The sequence below is a fragment of the Dryobates pubescens genome, chromosome 9 (genome assembly GCF_014839835.1).
Source record: "Dryobates pubescens isolate bDryPub1 chromosome 9, bDryPub1.pri, whole genome shotgun sequence".
In the NCBI taxonomy this organism is placed as follows: Eukaryota; Metazoa; Chordata; class Aves; order Piciformes; family Picidae; genus Dryobates; species Dryobates pubescens.
The window spans coordinates 10,849,387-10,866,580 of record NC_071620.1 but is presented as its reverse complement, the minus strand read 5'-3'; the positions used below and the strand labels follow the sequence as shown (position 1 = coordinate 10,866,580).

The window sequence follows — 17,194 nt, the reverse complement described above, 5'->3', positions numbered from 1 at the left end:
TTTCATGGTGTCACATGGAAGTTACACAGGAGACCCCAGTGATCACTAGGGAATCTGCCACAGTCCAGTTTTTCCAACCCAACTAAGTCCATACTTTGTGGTTTAATACATCCCCCTTCTGCTGCAGGCCGCAAGAACAGGCGGTCAAACCTCATCTTGAACTTGTAGGCTGCATTCAGGTTGGAGTTGGACTGCGTGTCCCAAGTGTAGCGGCAGTGCTCAGGTTTGCCCAAAAGCTCCCAGATATCCACAATGTTGCCAGGTAACTTACCAAGTCTAGCAACCTGAAAGCAGGGGAGAAGGAGGTGGAGAATACACAGGATAATGAATTGACAAATTTTGCCAGCAAAGCCAGAGAATATCACTCTTTTCTTTGTTAAAAACAAAGATACTGGAGCTCTTTATAAATTGTGGTATTTCTGCAGGATATTCTAATGCCTGACCAGTTCTTGCACTACTTCTGAAATCCAAACCATGTTCCAAATAAACATTCAGCTCTGAAATTCTGAGGTTTGGGAGTCAACACAAGGTTGCCTGGAACAATGTCATTCCAGTTCACTGCAACGGAATTTCAGGATGGGGGAAGATGGAACACTGACCTTTTAATAGTAATGCAAAAGTTTCACTGTTAGCATTAGCAGCCAAAATGAACTTCTACTTTTGACTGTCTTGATGATGGGGGATTCATTTTAAACTCCCAAGCTCCATCTTGTCAGAGCACGCTCTTCTTTCACACTTCTACAAGCATTAACTCTGAGAACCAGAGTTGAGCAAGTAACGATCAGGTTCTCCAAACAGTGATGATGTCTCTGAAGCTGAAAACTTTATCAACACTCCCTGTGTGTTCTCAGATATAAAGATTGCAAAAAAAGGGTGTTGTTATTGAGGTTGAGGGGTAGAGCTCTTCATATTTATCACCTCAGCTGTAACAATGCCTCAGGACAGCAGTGGCAGCCCTTCTACTTATGAGACACGCTTCTACTTTTTAAGAGTAGATGTTGCCTATCTCTGTTCCACCTAAGCAGGGCATTGATCCTAAAGAAACGGAGAAGCCTGAGAAGATTATGTCAGAATACCTTCTCAAAATAACAAGGTGGCTTATTTCTATTTACCTCACTGTCTCTGAGGTTTGTATCCCCTCCAAATATAACAGTGGTGGACTCTGACTCCTCCTGCATTTTCTTTAATGCTATTTGCAGTTGCTTTACACGCTCCTTGGAGTGTGGTTTAGTGCTCTCCAGATGAGAGGTCATAAGGCAAAGTTCAATACCAGATACGCTCACCTGTGCATGAAACAAAGAGGTAATATTACGATCCACACCATGATAACAAGTTCAAAGACAAACTCTATTCACAAAGTATATGACAGAGCTCTGGTTAATGTTGGGTTTACATTGAACGGAAGTGGTGTGGAGGAGGTGAGGGGGACTGGGAAAAAAAGCACAGACAGTTACTTCCATAGAAGGTTCAAGTTGGTTAGTATCAAATGCAGCTGAGTTTCTATGTTTGGAGAAGTTGGTTTTCTGCTGTTTGAGACTGTCAGAGTAAAGCCAGTTCCGCCTTTTCCTGGATTTTGATGTGAAAGCACAAATACAGCTGTTTCATACATACTGACTCACTCACATGCACAACTAAAAGGTTCCTCATCATGGAGGTTGTTGGAAAAGGTATTATCTCATGTTTCAGCAGCTTCACTCTTGATTTCTTCAACATTATGGCAGTGAAATAGCCAAATACATTACCTAAAGGACAACAGGAAAAGACACAGTCAAGAATAGTTTCTACACTGCCATAAAGAAGTTAAGGTTCTGAAAGAGACCTTTTTACTGTGATCTGGGAGAATCACATTAATTTGAAGGACGTAGAAAGTCAGTTCAAAGTTTCACAATGGTGGTGTGGATGTTCCATATTTTTAAAACGCAAATATTTAAGAAATTACTCATCTATGGCACTTTCTGGGCTACCCTTTCAAAACGCAGAGAAAATGCACACGAAACCATCAGGAAAGCAAGTTTTTCCCATCAGTAGTCCGCATTGAACTATATCCTGATATCTTATCACTGGAGGTAATTTAAGTGCTTCCTTCTTCACTCTACTCTTTTCATCCAGAGATTTCAGCAAGGAACATGGAATAAAGCTAAGCTTACTTTTTCCAGTTTCTGTCTTTAGAAACTGAGGGTTATTTTTCACCTGGAATAATGGTGTAGTTGCTGAGTCTCTTCTGTAGAAGACCGAGATGTGGTGGTACAACCTCTTGTAAAAACACAACATCTGGACTGTATCTGAAAGCAGCAAGAGAAGATTTTAAACTAACTACTCAAAGGCAGCACTGTTAGACTCCAAGGTCAAATAGAACAGGGATTTCAGGTTGTAAGAAACCAATTTTAGAAGAAAAGAAAAAACCTCTCTCCATCACATTCAGTGGCAGAGACACATCCCTGCCATGGGGATGGGACAGACATGGATCTGACGTGATGAGAAAATGCATTACTTCTTTATACCATTGCAGCCGGCTGCATGGCAATAGAGAGATGAAGCGATACTTACAAACTCACATAAGAACAGACTCCTCTAGCTCGCTCTATTAGATTTCCTACATCCAGCCCATCAATGTTCCAGGTCAGCAGGGAGAAGCTGCTGTCATTTTCTTGTTGCATCAGATCTGCACTGTTGGCACCATCATTACTAGTAGTTGCATCATCTGTGAGGTCAATACTGAAGAGAGAGTTTACTTGTTTGTTAACGTGCATAATGATATCCCCGCTGCAATTACCTCCCTTATCTTCTGAAGGAAAGTTTTAGACCCATCTCAACTTAGAGGTGACCAACTAAAACTTTCCCAACAAATGAGTTAGCATATATTGGAAGTGCAGTGACTAAAATATGCAGGCTCAATCATACATAGCCTTAGTACGGAGGTGTAGTAAGCAGCTTTTCCTGATGGTCACAGACACAGGAAAACATCTCACATTCCAATTTAACTGAAATCAGACAGCAGCCAATGTAAACTGTCTTTATCTCAAGCAATGGGTTTTCCCAGGTTTACCTTTCAGAGTCCCTCCCCAGTCCCACTGGGAGGGGAGGAAGCAAGCAGCTGTGTGCCGCTCAGCTGCCCACCAGGGTTAAACCACACCACCAATGCAGTGTGAATTACTCAAGTAGAGGGGAAGTCTGAAACAAAATACATTGAACAGTATAGTAAGATTTGACAAACTGTATTTTGGCACAGCTGAGATTCTAGAGTTTTGTTTCTATACATAGGATTTGTATGCACCCATGAAAATAAGGTCTGGAACCAAAACAGAACTTGGTAATGGTTTATGTTCTTCCTGCTGCACAAACACTGTAGGACTCTGGTACTATGCACGCATGCTCTAAACTGAACAGAAAAAGAAAAGCTGACAAAGGAGGGGAAGTGCAGAGATGTTTAAATAGGTAAATAATGTGGTATATGCTGCCAGTATTCCCCTGAAGACTTTTTTACATTTATACTGTCATCTGAAGGACTATGAGATGAAACATGAAAGTCTGCATAGTCAGCAGAGATCCTCCCCTCTCTGGGAGGTCTCCAGGCAGTCCTCTCTCCCAAAACATTCTGCATACAACAGCTCAAGACAGAGCCAACAATAGAAAGGCAGAGGCTGGAAAAGAAAAAGGTGCTGCCAATTGGCTATGGATAAATGCTGACTCAGCATGCACTACCTGGAGTCCAATGCAACCGTTCAGTAAGCTTCCAATGTTTTTACACATATGTGCATCGAGCAAAAGCAGGCATGCTGTTATCAAATACAGCTTATCCAGAACTATGCAGATCATAAGGCCTCTTCTATATAACATGCAAGTCAGTAACAAATAAATCTACAGGAAACAACTTTCCCTCTGGGCTCTGAATGGCAAGGATTTGTAAAAATTCAATTCCACAGGCAGTTCAATACTTTTGGTGTGCCCTATTAAGTATGCTGTGAGATCATCTGTGGAGGAGACAGATCCTCATTTCCACAAGTACATTTAACAAGGTGTGCATGTATCTGCCACTCTTATATATAGGAATAGAAGTATGCATACATCTAGCACATGACATACATACACTAACAAACAAATGTGTGGGTATGTACAGTAATATCCGCGTATCTATTGCTGCACAAGGTTAGACAATGAAAATAAAATTGACTTGTCCCTTCTCCAGAAGGCTCACAGTCTACTGATACCCCTCTCAAGAGGAGCTGCCTATTCTCCTCAATGGGAGCAGGCTTGGGTTGCAACATCTAGCGTGAAAACATCAGTGTGAGGAAGGGAAACCACCTCAGCAGAGGTGCGAGGTCTGGCGAAGCTCTAAGATGAGGGCAGCTCCCCAGGATGAAGCTGTGACCCGGAAGATAATTCTACCCAGGTTTCCGCCCCCCTTCCCCCCCCCCCCCCCCAATCTGCCTCCTTCCGTACCTATTCCCCCCTGCTCGGGGGTCACCTACCAGATCACGGGCGCTTCGCGGGCTGGCGGTGCCTCGCCTGCTGGCTCCACCTCCACAACTTCCTTCACTATCGGCGGCTCGAAATAGGCATCTAGCGCCCTCTGAAACACAAGGGTGGATGACAGATAGTAGAGAAGGGACCACAACCCCGGGGCAGCCCCAGACCCTGCCGCTGGTCGTACCTGCGAGTGCCCCCAGGACCCCGCCGCGGATCGTACCTGCAAGTGCCAGTCGTTGCCGGCCAAGAAGCTTTGCGCAACCTCCGTATCGCTACATGTGATGGCAACGAAATCGCAACACAGCACCTTCCTCCGCTTCGCCAGGTGTAACGGCTCCTCTTCCTGCTCCTGCTGCTCCTCCGCCGGCAGCAGCTCCCCAGCCTGCGGCACCCGAGACACCGCGATCTCGTTCCCATCCCCATCCTCATCCTGCCACCGCTCCTCCGCCGCCGCCTCCATGACTCCCGCGTCGGAAGTCAGGGGCAAGCCCCTCCTACCGAGATTGCCGTTCCGGAGCGCGGCTCGGCTGTTGGTGGCGGACTGGCGCCATGGGGTTCACGTTGGAGAGCTTGAGAGAGGCCATGAAGTACATGGTAGAGTCGCAGGGCTTCGAACGAGTGCTCCGCAAGGTACGGGCAGGTCGTTGGAAAGGGCAGGCGGGGAGCGTCCCGCTGCCGGCAGCCTCTGACGCCAGAGGGCAGTTCGTCCGCGGCGGTGCTGCTCTTTTGAAAGCCTGTTTATCCTCTCTCACAATAAAAGACTGAACCAGGACCCGGGCGAGGTCAGGCGAAGCTGTGCCACTCTGCTGGGGTCCACTGTCTGGGAGACTCGGGCCAGGCCGGCGGAGCTGGAGGAGGCCTAGGCCGAGGCCTGCGAGGGGGTTGTTGGACGGCGATGGCATAGCTGTGGGTTACTGCAGGAACCTGGTGGTACTGTCCTGATGTTGTTTTCCCCAGCTTCTTGATCTCGGCTCATGTGTGGCCATGATGGTAACACATGGTAGAAAACACACACAATGACAGAGTTGTAGGTGCTGGAAGATACCGCTGGAGGTCATCTGTCCCACCCTGCTTGCTAAAGGAGGGTCTCCCAGAGCCTGGACACAGTACTCGAGATGTGACCTCACTAGGGCAGAGCAGAGGAGTAGAACCTCACTTGACCTGCTGGCTAAGAGTTACTCAATAATTTCCTTTTTAAATACTAGTGCTGCCTTCTGTTACCTCTCTGAAGGTGAGCATTGTGCTGAATGACCTTCCATGATTTATTTAGTAACTAGTAGACTTCATTTGTAGTACCTGTGACTAAGCTAACTTCCAGGACTGTGAAGTTGTGAAATAAATTACTAATCTTATCTATCTAAAAGTAAAACACCAGCTCATCATAGCATCTCATACTTCATCTTGAAATTAGACTGAAAGCACAAGTACCTCAGTGAGTTTCTACACAAGGCCCAGTATAAAGAAATGCATTTGGTAAATTTCTAATGTAATGCTGTGTTGTGATAAAAAAGTCGAAAGTATGTTACTGAGTTGTCTTAAATTCTGCAGCATGCAGTAGTGTAGCTGCTGTGTAGAGTGGTCCTGTGAAGTGGTTTCAGTGTTCTCATTAAATTTTGCAATGCTCACGCTGTTTGGGGGAAGTTTAGGCTTGATCTTAGAAAGAAGTTCTTCACAGAATGCATGATTGCCCATTGGAATGGGCTGTCCAGGGAGGTGGTGGGGTCAGTGTTCCTGGAGGTGTTTCAGAAAAGGCTGGATGAGGCACTTAGTGCCATGGTCTAGTTGATTAGGTAGGGTTAGGTGATCAGTTGGACTTGATGCTCTTGGAGGGCTCTTCCGACCTGGTTGATTCTGTGATTTAATTTCTATTAAAACAATTACATTCCACTGAATTCTATTAAATAATTAAATTATCTATTTTCTATTGGTTTGTGTTATTGTGACATGCAATGATGCAATAAATCTCTGAAAACCAGCCATGTCAAAATTTATGTGTTTTGTATTGCAGAGGAGCAAATGTAATACTGGAATCTGATAGCTTTATGATCCAATACCTTTAATAGAAAGTAGCTATTTCAAAGCAGCTCTTTCTGTCTTCTTTCCTCAAGACATTTTGGTCTTGCATATAAAAAGGTTATATAAAGAGTCTAATTAGTTCTTAGTTACCTCTTCATTGTGACAATTGTACACTATCTTAAAATCATTCTAAGTGGAGTGCAAATGCAGTATTTCAGCTCATACAGGTAACTGGCTGCAGTGAGCCTTGGGAGACAGGCTTCCTGCCTTGCTCTGGAATACTTTTAGACTTTTCCTGCAGTCTCCTAATATTGCGATGCTATGAATGTAATCATAGTAACACTAAAAGTACAGTTGTGTCTTAATTTGAAGTACATGCTGTTTTTCTCAGAGGCACCTGAAGCCTTTCTTGCCAAACCTAAATATGACTCAAGATTTTTCCTGTTCTAGAGAAGACAGACTTTAGTCTCAAACTTTCCAGCCTCAACCCAGAAGCCAAGTTTGAGGCTAATTCCAGTGTGGTATCAACATAAGACTTAAGGCCCTTTGTGTGTTTTAAAGCCCTTTCTCCAGAGAAGTAGAGCATGGCAGTAGTGGCTGGAAGCCAAAGCAGCATACTGCTCATGGAGAAAGACGTGTGGGAGGGCAGGCACAGAAGTGCTGAAGAGGTACAAACCAGCAGCTCTAGCTGTGTGAGTCCTGGAAGCATTCACAATACTGAACTATTTTCGTCAAGGACAGCAGACAGCTAGTGCCAGATCGGAGCAATGACAAATGAAACCAGATGCTTTCCTTGCCTTGCTGATGGATTTGAGCTCTCCCCAATGGCAGTAGAAGCCATCTGCTCCTGGTGTCAACCATCAGAGAAGTCCTGATTAAAAATTCTCTCAGAAACTTAGGCCTCCAGTCAGTGCAGTGCAGCACAGCATGCCTGGTGTAGGACTTGGGACTTTAATTCATCAGGGGCTGTTTCTATATTAGGACACTGCCTTGGGGATTTCCCCTATGCTTAATTCCAGCTGTTTCCATTGATGGGCTGTGTACTCCATCATCATCATTTATCTTAGTATCATTTCCCTGCAAAATTTGGATAGTTTTGTGCATCGGAAGTGGACATTGGCCAAAACTGATCTCTTACACTGCGTTACAAATAAGGAGTAGTGAGACTGGAGACATGTCGGTCTTAATCCTTTTTAAGATTAAAAAGATTTAACCCAACTCAGCTGATAATGATGTGAAAACAAGAAAATTAAAGAAAAGAAGCCTTTGTAAATAAATAGAAAATTGATAGGACTTACTGTACATATTAGGGCCACATTTCACTTGTGACAGTCTAATGGTACTTCACCATATATGTTTACACCTATGACTAAGACTTTGAAGTTACCCCAGTTAGATATCTGCTTTCAGATTTTGAAAGTATATCAAGTTTTTATACAGTGCTGCTAAGTGAAGAAGCTTAAAAAAAATACATTTTAAATAGTGAATGTCAGTAACTGCTTGATCTCCAAAAAATATCCCCCTTCATGTGTTGGCTGCAGGGAGGAAGCATAGTCCCATAGCTTTCCTGTAATTTTCCATTTACACCCATGGGCTGCAGTAAAAGCGTATATGCAAGTCATGATGCTGTGGTACAGCATGACACAGCCTTGCACACTTTTGCCCAGAAATACAAGTCAGTCCAGGGAGGCCAATCCGATTGGCATTTCCAGTGCTTGTTTCCATGCACAGAATAAAAATCAGAATAGTGATTTTTATTAGAGTTGCTCCAGTATAATGATCAGTGAATTACCGTCAGTCTCACTTCCATTTTGTGAGCTCATAAAGACATCTTCACAGTTATGGTACACACAGATAGAGGAGTGTTGTGTTCCCTCTAATCTGTTTTCCAGTCACAGGTGAAAGCAAAAGGAAAGCTGCAGAAGCATGTTGTTTGCTAAGCAATGCTTGGGAACATAGCAAGTATTGAAGTTTGTTAAGCTCTCCATTTACATAGCTGCACTAGAAATGCAGATTTTTCTGTGGCAGCAGTCTTCTGTTCAAAATTTATGGAGATACTTAATGTGACAGCTGAATTACTGTATTTTGCGTCTTTTAATTTGTCTCATGAGTCCAAAATTCAACAAGATTGATTTTCAGTTTGGTTGAGGGCAGTATTGGGTGTTGGTAGTATTGTCAGTAAGCTTTTTATTCCTCTTGGTTATACAGGTGAAACTTCTTTCTGCAACTCCTGGAAAAGTTGTTTGTGAAATGAAAGTAGAGGAGGAGCATACAAACAGAGGTGGTACGTTACATGGAGGCTTGACAGCCACACTTGTGGATGTTGTGTCGACAGCAGCGTTGCTATACACAGAAAGAGCAGTGCCAGGGGTCAGTGTGGACATGAACATCACGTAGGTACCACCCACTGTGTTTACCAGAACCTACTAACATTTCTTCACCTAACATGGTATTGACTCCATTGTACATAATTGTTGTGCTTTAGTACTCACTTAAAAAGAGGTGTTTTCTTGTTTTGATTCATTGGGGGGGATTGTATTTGAGGATGTTGCCATTTGGTTGCAAATTTCGAGTTGGACTTTCTTAACATTTGTTCCACGTGTTATAGAGGTGGTACCCATCCATTCATAGAATGGAAAGGGATGTTGAGAGATTCATATATATATTAAAAGAAAAATCATTTTAGTCTTATGAAATTGACTCAGCTTCTGTCTTCCCTTGTGAAGGTACATTAAATTGTGTCCTCAAAGACCAAAATCTAGGGTAAGCAGCTTTCTATAAACCCTTTTTTAGTATTAGTCCATAAAATACTAAACCAGGAAAAATACTAAATCAGGAAACAAGGAAACAGTTTAGCTCTGCTCACACAGAGGGCAAATCACAGATTGAATCAGAATTTCGCAGTCGAGGAAGATTCCTTTGCTTTAGGTGATTTAAAGGTGGTTTTATACCGAGCTTAGTTCTTGGTGCAATGCAAATTTAAAGCACAGTGTTCAAAAATTCAAAAAAAAAAAAGTGCTGAAACTTCCTTTGATCATGCAATTATAGCTTGCCAGCTTTGATTCATTAATTTTAATGAAGAGATTATGACTGACTGGAACTGAAGTAATCCTACTTGGAATAAGAGAGTATTAAAAATCTCGGAAAAGTAACCCCTCATCAAAACTGCCTTTAAAAAATGGGAGAGGAAAAAGAAAGCTTTAAAAGTATGTGGGGAGTGATCTGTATCTCTAACAGTTTCCCTCCTTTCCCCCTCCTCCCCCCCCCAGCACCCTTTTGATTTCTTCAATAGCTGGGTGGGACCGGAACATCTATTACAGGTTTATACTACCACTGTAATCACGAGGAAATGACTGGAAATGACAACCTGAAATTCCTCTGTGATTGTTTTTATTTCCCCTACAGTAATAGAACAAGAGGTCAACACCTGAATTGTTTATGCTATCAAGTGTGCCTCCTTAATTACATAAGGGCTAAAATCTCATGGCAGTGCTGTCTCTGGAGATGATCCAAAATGATTCAGTAGCATAACCTTTAGGAAATGTTACATGAAGCAATATTAATAGCTTTGTTTAGCACAGACTACTGCTTTCATTGAACAAATGAGATTGGGTATCAAATACTGCTATAACTCAACATTTTCCTTTTTGGGAAGGAGCTTTTTTAAAAGCTGGCAGGAAGAAGCTATTTCAGTAATGGAAAGAACAGAGAGAAACAGAGAAACTTTTTTCCCCCCCCCCTAATCACAAGAGGATCAGCAGCAGCCTCTGAGAAGGAAACAAAGATTGAAACCCTGCCCCCATCAGCTAATGGGGCTTGTGCAACCTCAGCATTAGCCGTGAGTGACATACTTCTGACATTGTGTCATGTATAAAAATGGCCTGGCTGATGAAATTTATCTCAATAAGATTTATTTGCAGCAATTACACATTCTCCTCTGTAATGCTAACATTTGAATGTTGTTCCCTTACCTCAGACCGTGACTAGATCATGTTCCTCTTAATTCTTTCCAGGCTTTTTGTGGAGAAATTTCTTCCAGTTCCCGGGAGAGTGTGTTTTAAAAGCACACCCTCAAACTCCTGTAAATAAACCCAGTTATCTAATGAATGGAAACAGCATTAAACCTGGAAAATTTGAAGGCTTCCCAGATTTCTGCAACTTTTTTTCTGACTAGGGTATGGGAAGCTGTTAACCTATGCTTAAGTTCCATAGAGAAATGACCTTCTGGAGCCTTTGTAGCAAAGTCATTTCATGGCTAAACCAGCCAGACTAGTTTAGAAAGGCTGCAGGGAGCCAGAAGTGGCTGGAATAGGACTTGGAACTGAACTTCTAACTGAGGTCTTTCATACCTAATTGCTGCTGTGCTAGAATGGACTTTTCCTGCAAACCAAGCCCACGAGTTTCTTTCTATTTGTCATATTGTCAGAGAACTCTGACACTGAATTACCACTGCAGTACCTAAAGGAACCAAACGACTTTAAGACGTGGGGATTTGCAAGCAGACAGTAGGAGAGAGATGTGTCTTTATTGCTTTTGCTAATTCCCTTCATGATAATTTAAAATGCAGGAATATTCTTGGATTTGTGCTCTGTACAGCTTCTTACCTGTTCATTTTGTTCTTCATTGAAGATACACTTCTGCTGCTAAAATTGGAGAAGAGGTGCTGATTACAGCTCAGGTTTTGAAGCAAGGAAGAAATCTTGCATTTGCCACCGTGGATTTAACAAATAAGGCGTCGGGGAAGTTAATTGCACAAGGTAGACATACAAAGTATCTAGGAAATTAATACTAAGTCGTTCAAAAATAATGATCTTTGGCTTCAGAATCCTGTATAGAAGGATTTTCTCATTTATGCAATGACACATCATCTGCACAAAGCTCTGATTGTCTGTATTCTATAAAGTGAATTTGTCTCACTCCCATAATAGGCAAACAAATTTCTTAATTGTCACAAGCCTAAAATTAGTGCCTACTTGAGAATGGACAACAGTGTGATAGCATGGGGATGCATCTGGGGGTTTTTGGTCAAGACAGCAGAAGGAAAGAGCATTTGGACTGGCATATGGCTTACCAGCATGACAGTGCTTTAAGAGGCCTGTTCGTTTCACCTATGGTGATGTCGTGTGACAAAGCAGCCCTGTCTTCAGGCCTATCACAGTCACTTTCAAACAACACTGTATGTGCTTACAAACCTGAACTACGTGTTCTGTGAGGTGGTAGTGACATAGTAAAATTCATCTTGATGGAAACAAAGACTTGCTGGCAAAGAGCAGTTGAAAAATGGAATTTACAAGGACAAGACACTGATTTTCCAACCACGTGCAATAGAGAGGGAGGTACCTTCATTCCTTGACAAGGAATCCTGGAGTGAATCAGACCGTCTTCAGATGTCATGGAAGGATAAAAGCAAGTTGTGAAATTCCAAACTGTGTGAACTTAAGACCCCAGAAGATAACATGAATATGCAGGACTGTTCCAGGAAACCTAATGTAAATGCATGTGTTTAAGAGCTATAAAGCTGCTACTTTGTCTTGTCAGGGTACGGGATCTGAGACGTGAGTCTCCTTGCACCAAAACTTGTGCAGCTTTGTAATAAAGATTTCCTGTCTTGTAAAACTTAAAACTGGAGTCTTATGAGGTTTCCTTCTATAGCTGAATTTTACAACAATAGTACAGAGTTCCTGTAACAGTGTGAAACTGGTTTGAAAGTGTAAAGCAGGATAATACAGAATGTAATACAGAATGTGATTTACTGACACTGCAACAAATTCAAAAGTAGTCAATAAAGCTTTCTGAGAACACTTTTAGAGATCATGTAATCATTTTGTAATCCCTTCCCTCTAAAAGTTTGTCAACATGGAGTGGTTGAGAGAGGATGCAACAGAGTCTTTGTACACAAATTCCCCAGGGATTTATTTACTCATTCCTGAATCTGAAAATACAGTTACATCAGCAGGGCTTTCCACTTCTATCTACCTGAAGTTCTAGCTGTTTAAAAATCATCAGCTGAGAGTTAGAGATGGTATTAGAATGAATTTGGTGAGCCTTTTATCAAATAAAGGCTGTGGATTGTCTGACTTGGGCTGGATATGGTAGAGTTAAGATGCAGTTCAGCAGCTGAAGGCTTGTCTTCTCACACTGTGGTGGACAGTTGCTTTCTTCAAACTGATGACAAGCAGTCTTTGGCCCAGCTATTGTGCTGCAATAAAATCAGCAATGATGCTACACCTGCAGTGAGAGCTTTTCTTCTCTAGTGGAAGATTTGGAAAAGTTAATCTGCACTAGTAAAGGACATGCATCATTCCTTTTGGTATGGAAAATTACTGTCTTCAGCAGTTTTAATTCTGTGATTTTTAAAATGCATGGCTCAGGCTTTTTTTTTGTACATTCCTAAACCTAAAGAAACAATTTCCAGTCAGTGATCTGTTCATACAGACTGATTTTCAACATGGTTGAACAAGTTTAGTAATGTATCAGCACTCTTTCCCGTATTACTTCCAAACAAGCAACACAGCTGATATCTTACCCTTCCATAGAAGCTCTCTTGAAAACAAGTAATAAAATACCTACAGCAGACCCAGGCTATCAGTGTGCATTGTTACTGCAAGTGTAGAACAGTTGTTCATGGTATACACATCCTCAACAGCTTTTTCTCTGAGGCTGTCTCAGAAGCTCTGGGGAGACCTTAGAAGAGCCTTCTAGTACCTGAAGGGGACCTAAAGAAAGCTGTGAAGGGACTTTTATTTACAAGGGCTTGTCGTAATAATAGGATGAGAGGCAAGGGATTGAAGCTCCAGGAGGGAAGATTGAGACTGGGTATTATAAGTTTTTTACAGTGAGGGTGGTGAGACACTGGAACAGGTTGCCCAGAGAAGTCACGGATGCCCCCTCCCTGGAGGTGTTTAAGGCTAGGCTGAACAAGGCTTTGAGCAACCTGGTCTAGTGGAAGGTGTCCCTGCCCATGCAGGGACTAGATGATCATTAAGGTCCCTTCTAACTCAAACCATTCTATGAATGTATGATTAAAACTCTCCTCAAGCTATTATAAACCCATCTTCACTGGAGCACAAGAAGGATTGTGACTGTTATGTGAAATAAAAGACAGAGAGTGAGAATGATGGAGAAGACAAATTCAGAATGTGCTAAAAGATTCAGAAGCTGCTAAAAGATTCAGAATGCTTTCAGCTGTGTGCTGGGGCAACTCCATCCTTGTGTAACCGTCCCAGTGGAACTTAATACGACTTCTCTCAATCAAAGCTGGCTGCCTCAGGAACCTACCATAGTTAAATGGACTCATTCCATCACTTAGCATTCATCATATCTACATAATTGCAACTGAAAAGCATCCAGGCAAATTAAGAGTAGCAAACCTCAACGTGGAAACAACAGATTCCTCCTGTTCCCATTCAGGCTTGGCAAGGACTGCCACAGGCTGAGTGAGACACAAAACAAAACAAAACAAAACCTGACAACCCTTTTTTGAAGTTGCAAGTGAATGTTCTTCTTCCTTACAACAGAATTCAACATGGTATTTTAGTACTACCTAATTAATAAGGGGGACATCATTAATATGCAGGCCATTTATTTTAGAAGTACTTCATTAAACCAATTATTTTCAGACAACCTTGTCTCTTATCCCTCCACCAGCAGCAGTTGACCTCAATTTATTTCACAACTTCAGCTTGGAGATGATCTTGGAAGGAATTGCCACCATTGAGCTTGTTTAGCCTTAGGAGTAAACTGTCAAACATTAGACAGCATTTGGAATTGGTTCTGTACTGATTTCACCCTAACCCACACGTTGAAAAATCTCTGTCTTACCTTAGCTGAGTCTCAAGAGGGAGTAACAGAAAAAAGGTACCATAGTAAGAACAAATAGTACATGGTTCCACCTGGTGTCAGAACAGACAGATCTCCTGTGGGGTTGACCTGGTTCTATCACAGCAGATTTGGGCATCATTTCTTTCCAAGCAAGCAAATAAAGTGACTTGACAAGATCTTGTGAGTCTCACTGGTGTACCAGATTACATACCCAGCAACTGACAGCCATCTGTAAGCTCTCTTATCTTACAGCTGGAAGTGAGATTGTCCCTCCTCTCTTGTGTTTAGTGGTTTCTTTTTATCCTGGTGTGTATGTTCCCCCCCCCCCTTTTTTAAAAAACCAAACAAAACCACAAAACCACAACAAAACCAACCACCCCACAACACACCTACAATGCAATCTTTGATGTCTAGTGGTCTCCTTACACTTTTCACAGTGGTATGCAATGTTGTGGGACAGTTCATCAGAAAAGGCAAGCAGCTCCCCACTTCACACAGGCTATTGCTCAGCCCAATTTTACATGCTGGTTTCACATCACTGCTGTTGCAGGAACGCATTTGAACGGACGCTCAGGCACTCACACCACGGCAGAATGGTGCGTTACAGATCCCCTGAGAAAATGAGGGTCTGGAACAGAATCCTTCTGGCTGGCATTAAAACCAAAAGTCTAGATACTAATCAGGTGCAGAATAAAGTGCTCCAAGGAGGGATTTAGTCATTAAAGATTCCAGGAAGAAGGAATGTGTCAGTGATGAACTGGGGAAAGTGAGGGTAAGGAAAGGCATCACTGCTGAAACAGGCATTCAAATACCAGGATTCCTCATTAAATCTTCCAGGTTGAGCCACCTGTCACTGGGGGTTTGCCTCTGAGTGGCTTCACCTAGCTTACTCTGTCCATTTAACTCCAAGCTAGCTGATTTACAATTCTCAAACTAGCAGACATTACAACCTGAAGGGGAGGGGGGCAGGTAGAATTCAGCTGTTAAGTAACTGTTCTGAACAGTAGCTCAATTCTGTTCAGCTTCACTGACTGGCTCTGAGCCACTGCCAGGGCATATGGAAGATTTTCTAACAGTGTTCCATCACTAATCATTTCAGAACTCTCGATCTGCAGAAACCATTTAGCCAATATAACAAAACACCAAAAACTTCCCCTTATCTCACTGTCCATGGGAATGAAGGAAAGAAAAGAAAAGACACTTCTATTCCTATTTCACTAACTAAGAGTTCAGGGACTTCACGACAACAGTTACTACCTTTGATTCTGTCACGCCTTCACCAAATGACTGTTGTTACCAGATCCCCTGGTCTGCCATGGCTGTGGGACACTGCAGCATATAGCGTTTTCACCTAAACCACAGCAAATTACCTGCAAGCTCTAATCAAACAAGACAGCTTGGCTGTTCTCCAGAGGGGAAAAAAAGACAACCATGAATAAAATCAACAACAAACCCTACTTTTGTTCACCAAAACAGCACCTGGGGCTGCACTACTGTAGTAAGATTCTGGATCTTTGGTTTCTTAAAAGACAGCAGCTGCTTGAATTTCAAGAGTCCAGAAAAGCAGCTTGTAAAGTGGGTGCTCCAGCATGCAGTAATTGCGCTCAAATTAAGGAACCTTTCCATATGTAAACACTTTCCAAGCAGAACTAGGTCATAGACATCTTCAGCCCTGAAGAGCATCTCAGCCAGCCATGCAGAAGAGAAATTATGCTTTATCACTCAGCTTGCTTCAGTTAACCTGTAGAGCTGATGCACCCCTCCACAGCATCAGCACAGTAGTCAGACAGCTGCAGTGCACGTTTCAGAAAGCAGCATCTACAACTGTAGGTGGAACTGCACTTTCTTCCCAAGTTTTATGGACCACAGAGACTTCATCTGTACCCCAGGAGCATCCCAAGAAAGATCTAACCACCAAACTCATACAAAGCATGCAGCCCTAGTGCACTACAGGAAGAAATGGAGCTGAGGGAACTTCCAGTTCTAGTGTCCCTGTCTGAATCTTCACTCAATCATGCTGAGCTCCAGAAGCAAAATGAAATGGCTCAGGAGGTAAGAAGCCTGCAAGCTGAGGCCTTGCTCTCATCAGCATGGCACCAAGCAGTACAGGTACAAACAATGGCCAAGCCTACACACAGAAATGTCCTTTTTACATGCTAATGATACCAAGTGACAACAGCATTGGCTTACAGTTTGGGAAAGTGGTTTATAAAGATCACAGAATGGTAGGGGTTGGAAGTGACCTCTGGAGATCTAGTCCAGCCCCCTGCTAAAGTAGGTTCACCTAAATCAGGTTGCACAGGGAAGCGTCCAAGCGTTTGAGTTTCCAAAAGAGACTCCACATCCTCCCTGATAAACTCCCCCTCCTTGTACATACTCCAGCAGAGATCACAAGCTGGGAGTCCTTCCCTGCCCATTTCTGGTTTGCTGCTGGGAGAATGCTGCACTTTCTTGCACTTATCATGTGCTGACTCATGGGGTTACTTGCAGTTAATGAACACCACCTCATGTTCAGCCCCCATCTCTGGAGGCTGAACAGAGGGAACAGTTGCTTAAGGGTGTTTTGCTCCTTAAGTGTGAGATCATTCTAATGGACTGTTCCAGGCTTCATTTAAGGTTCCAGCCACTGGCATGACAGTTGTTAAAAGCAAGATTTACTAGGTTTCCATCCACTAAACAGAGAGATGTGATGTGTTACTCAATCACTACTTTATTAGCCTGAAAGAGCTGCTCCCCTTTCTAATGTTGCATTTGTTGAAGCAGCAAATTCAGAGGGTGTAGAAGCCTGCAGATGCTGGAACATCTCTCTGGAATGAAGTAGTGAGAGGAAGGGTTTTAACAGTGTTTTACAAAAGGGAAAAGTTTAGCATGGGTGTTTGAGGCACATGCT

General features: G+C 42.7%; 2 protein-coding genes across 2 annotated transcripts; one reads left to right on the top strand and one right to left on the bottom strand.

The window, feature by feature from the left end:
- Positions 1-4,927, bottom strand: LOC104306086 (tyrosyl-DNA phosphodiesterase 2-like). Its single transcript, XM_054164415.1, has 7 exons — positions 4,688-4,927; positions 4,470-4,570; positions 2,548-2,715; positions 2,191-2,282; positions 1,624-1,742; positions 1,113-1,283; positions 1-284 (listed from the first exon to the last, which is right to left on the bottom strand). Exons 1-7 carry the CDS (start codon positions 4,925-4,927, stop codon positions 3-5), a joined length of 1,173 nt encoding a protein of 390 aa, XP_054020390.1. The 3' UTR covers positions 1-2.
- A 63-nt stretch (positions 4,928-4,990) lies between these two features.
- Positions 4,991-12,302, top strand: ACOT13 (acyl-CoA thioesterase 13). The gene is made up of 3 exons (XM_009907013.2): positions 4,991-5,097; positions 8,692-8,876; positions 11,113-12,302. Exons 1-3 carry the CDS (start codon positions 5,017-5,019, stop codon positions 11,267-11,269), a joined length of 423 nt encoding a protein of 140 aa, XP_009905315.2. The 5' UTR covers positions 4,991-5,016; the 3' UTR covers positions 11,270-12,302.
- The last annotated feature ends 4,892 nt before the right edge of the window (positions 12,303-17,194 follow it).

Coding starts and splice junctions, on each gene's coding strand:
- LOC104306086 (XM_054164415.1), bottom strand. CDS start 4,927: ATGGAGGCGGCGGCGGAGGAGCGGTGGCAGGATGAGGATGGGGATGGG. Junction 1,284..1,623: donor GGAACCTTTTAGTTGTGCAT/GTGAGTGAGTCA, acceptor TTTCATGCACAG/GTGAGCGTATCTGGTATTGA. Junction 285..1,112: donor CAAACCTCAGAGACAGTGAG/GTAAATAGAAAT, acceptor CCCTGCTTTCAG/GTTGCTAGACTTGGTAAGTT.
- ACOT13 (XM_009907013.2), top strand. CDS start 5,017: ATGGGGTTCACGTTGGAGAGCTTGAGAGAGGCCATGAAGTACATGGTA. Junction 5,098..8,691: donor TCGAACGAGTGCTCCGCAAG/GTACGGGCAGGT, acceptor TTGGTTATACAG/GTGAAACTTCTTTCTGCAAC. Junction 8,877..11,112: donor AGTGTGGACATGAACATCAC/GTAGGTACCACC, acceptor TCTTCATTGAAG/ATACACTTCTGCTGCTAAAA.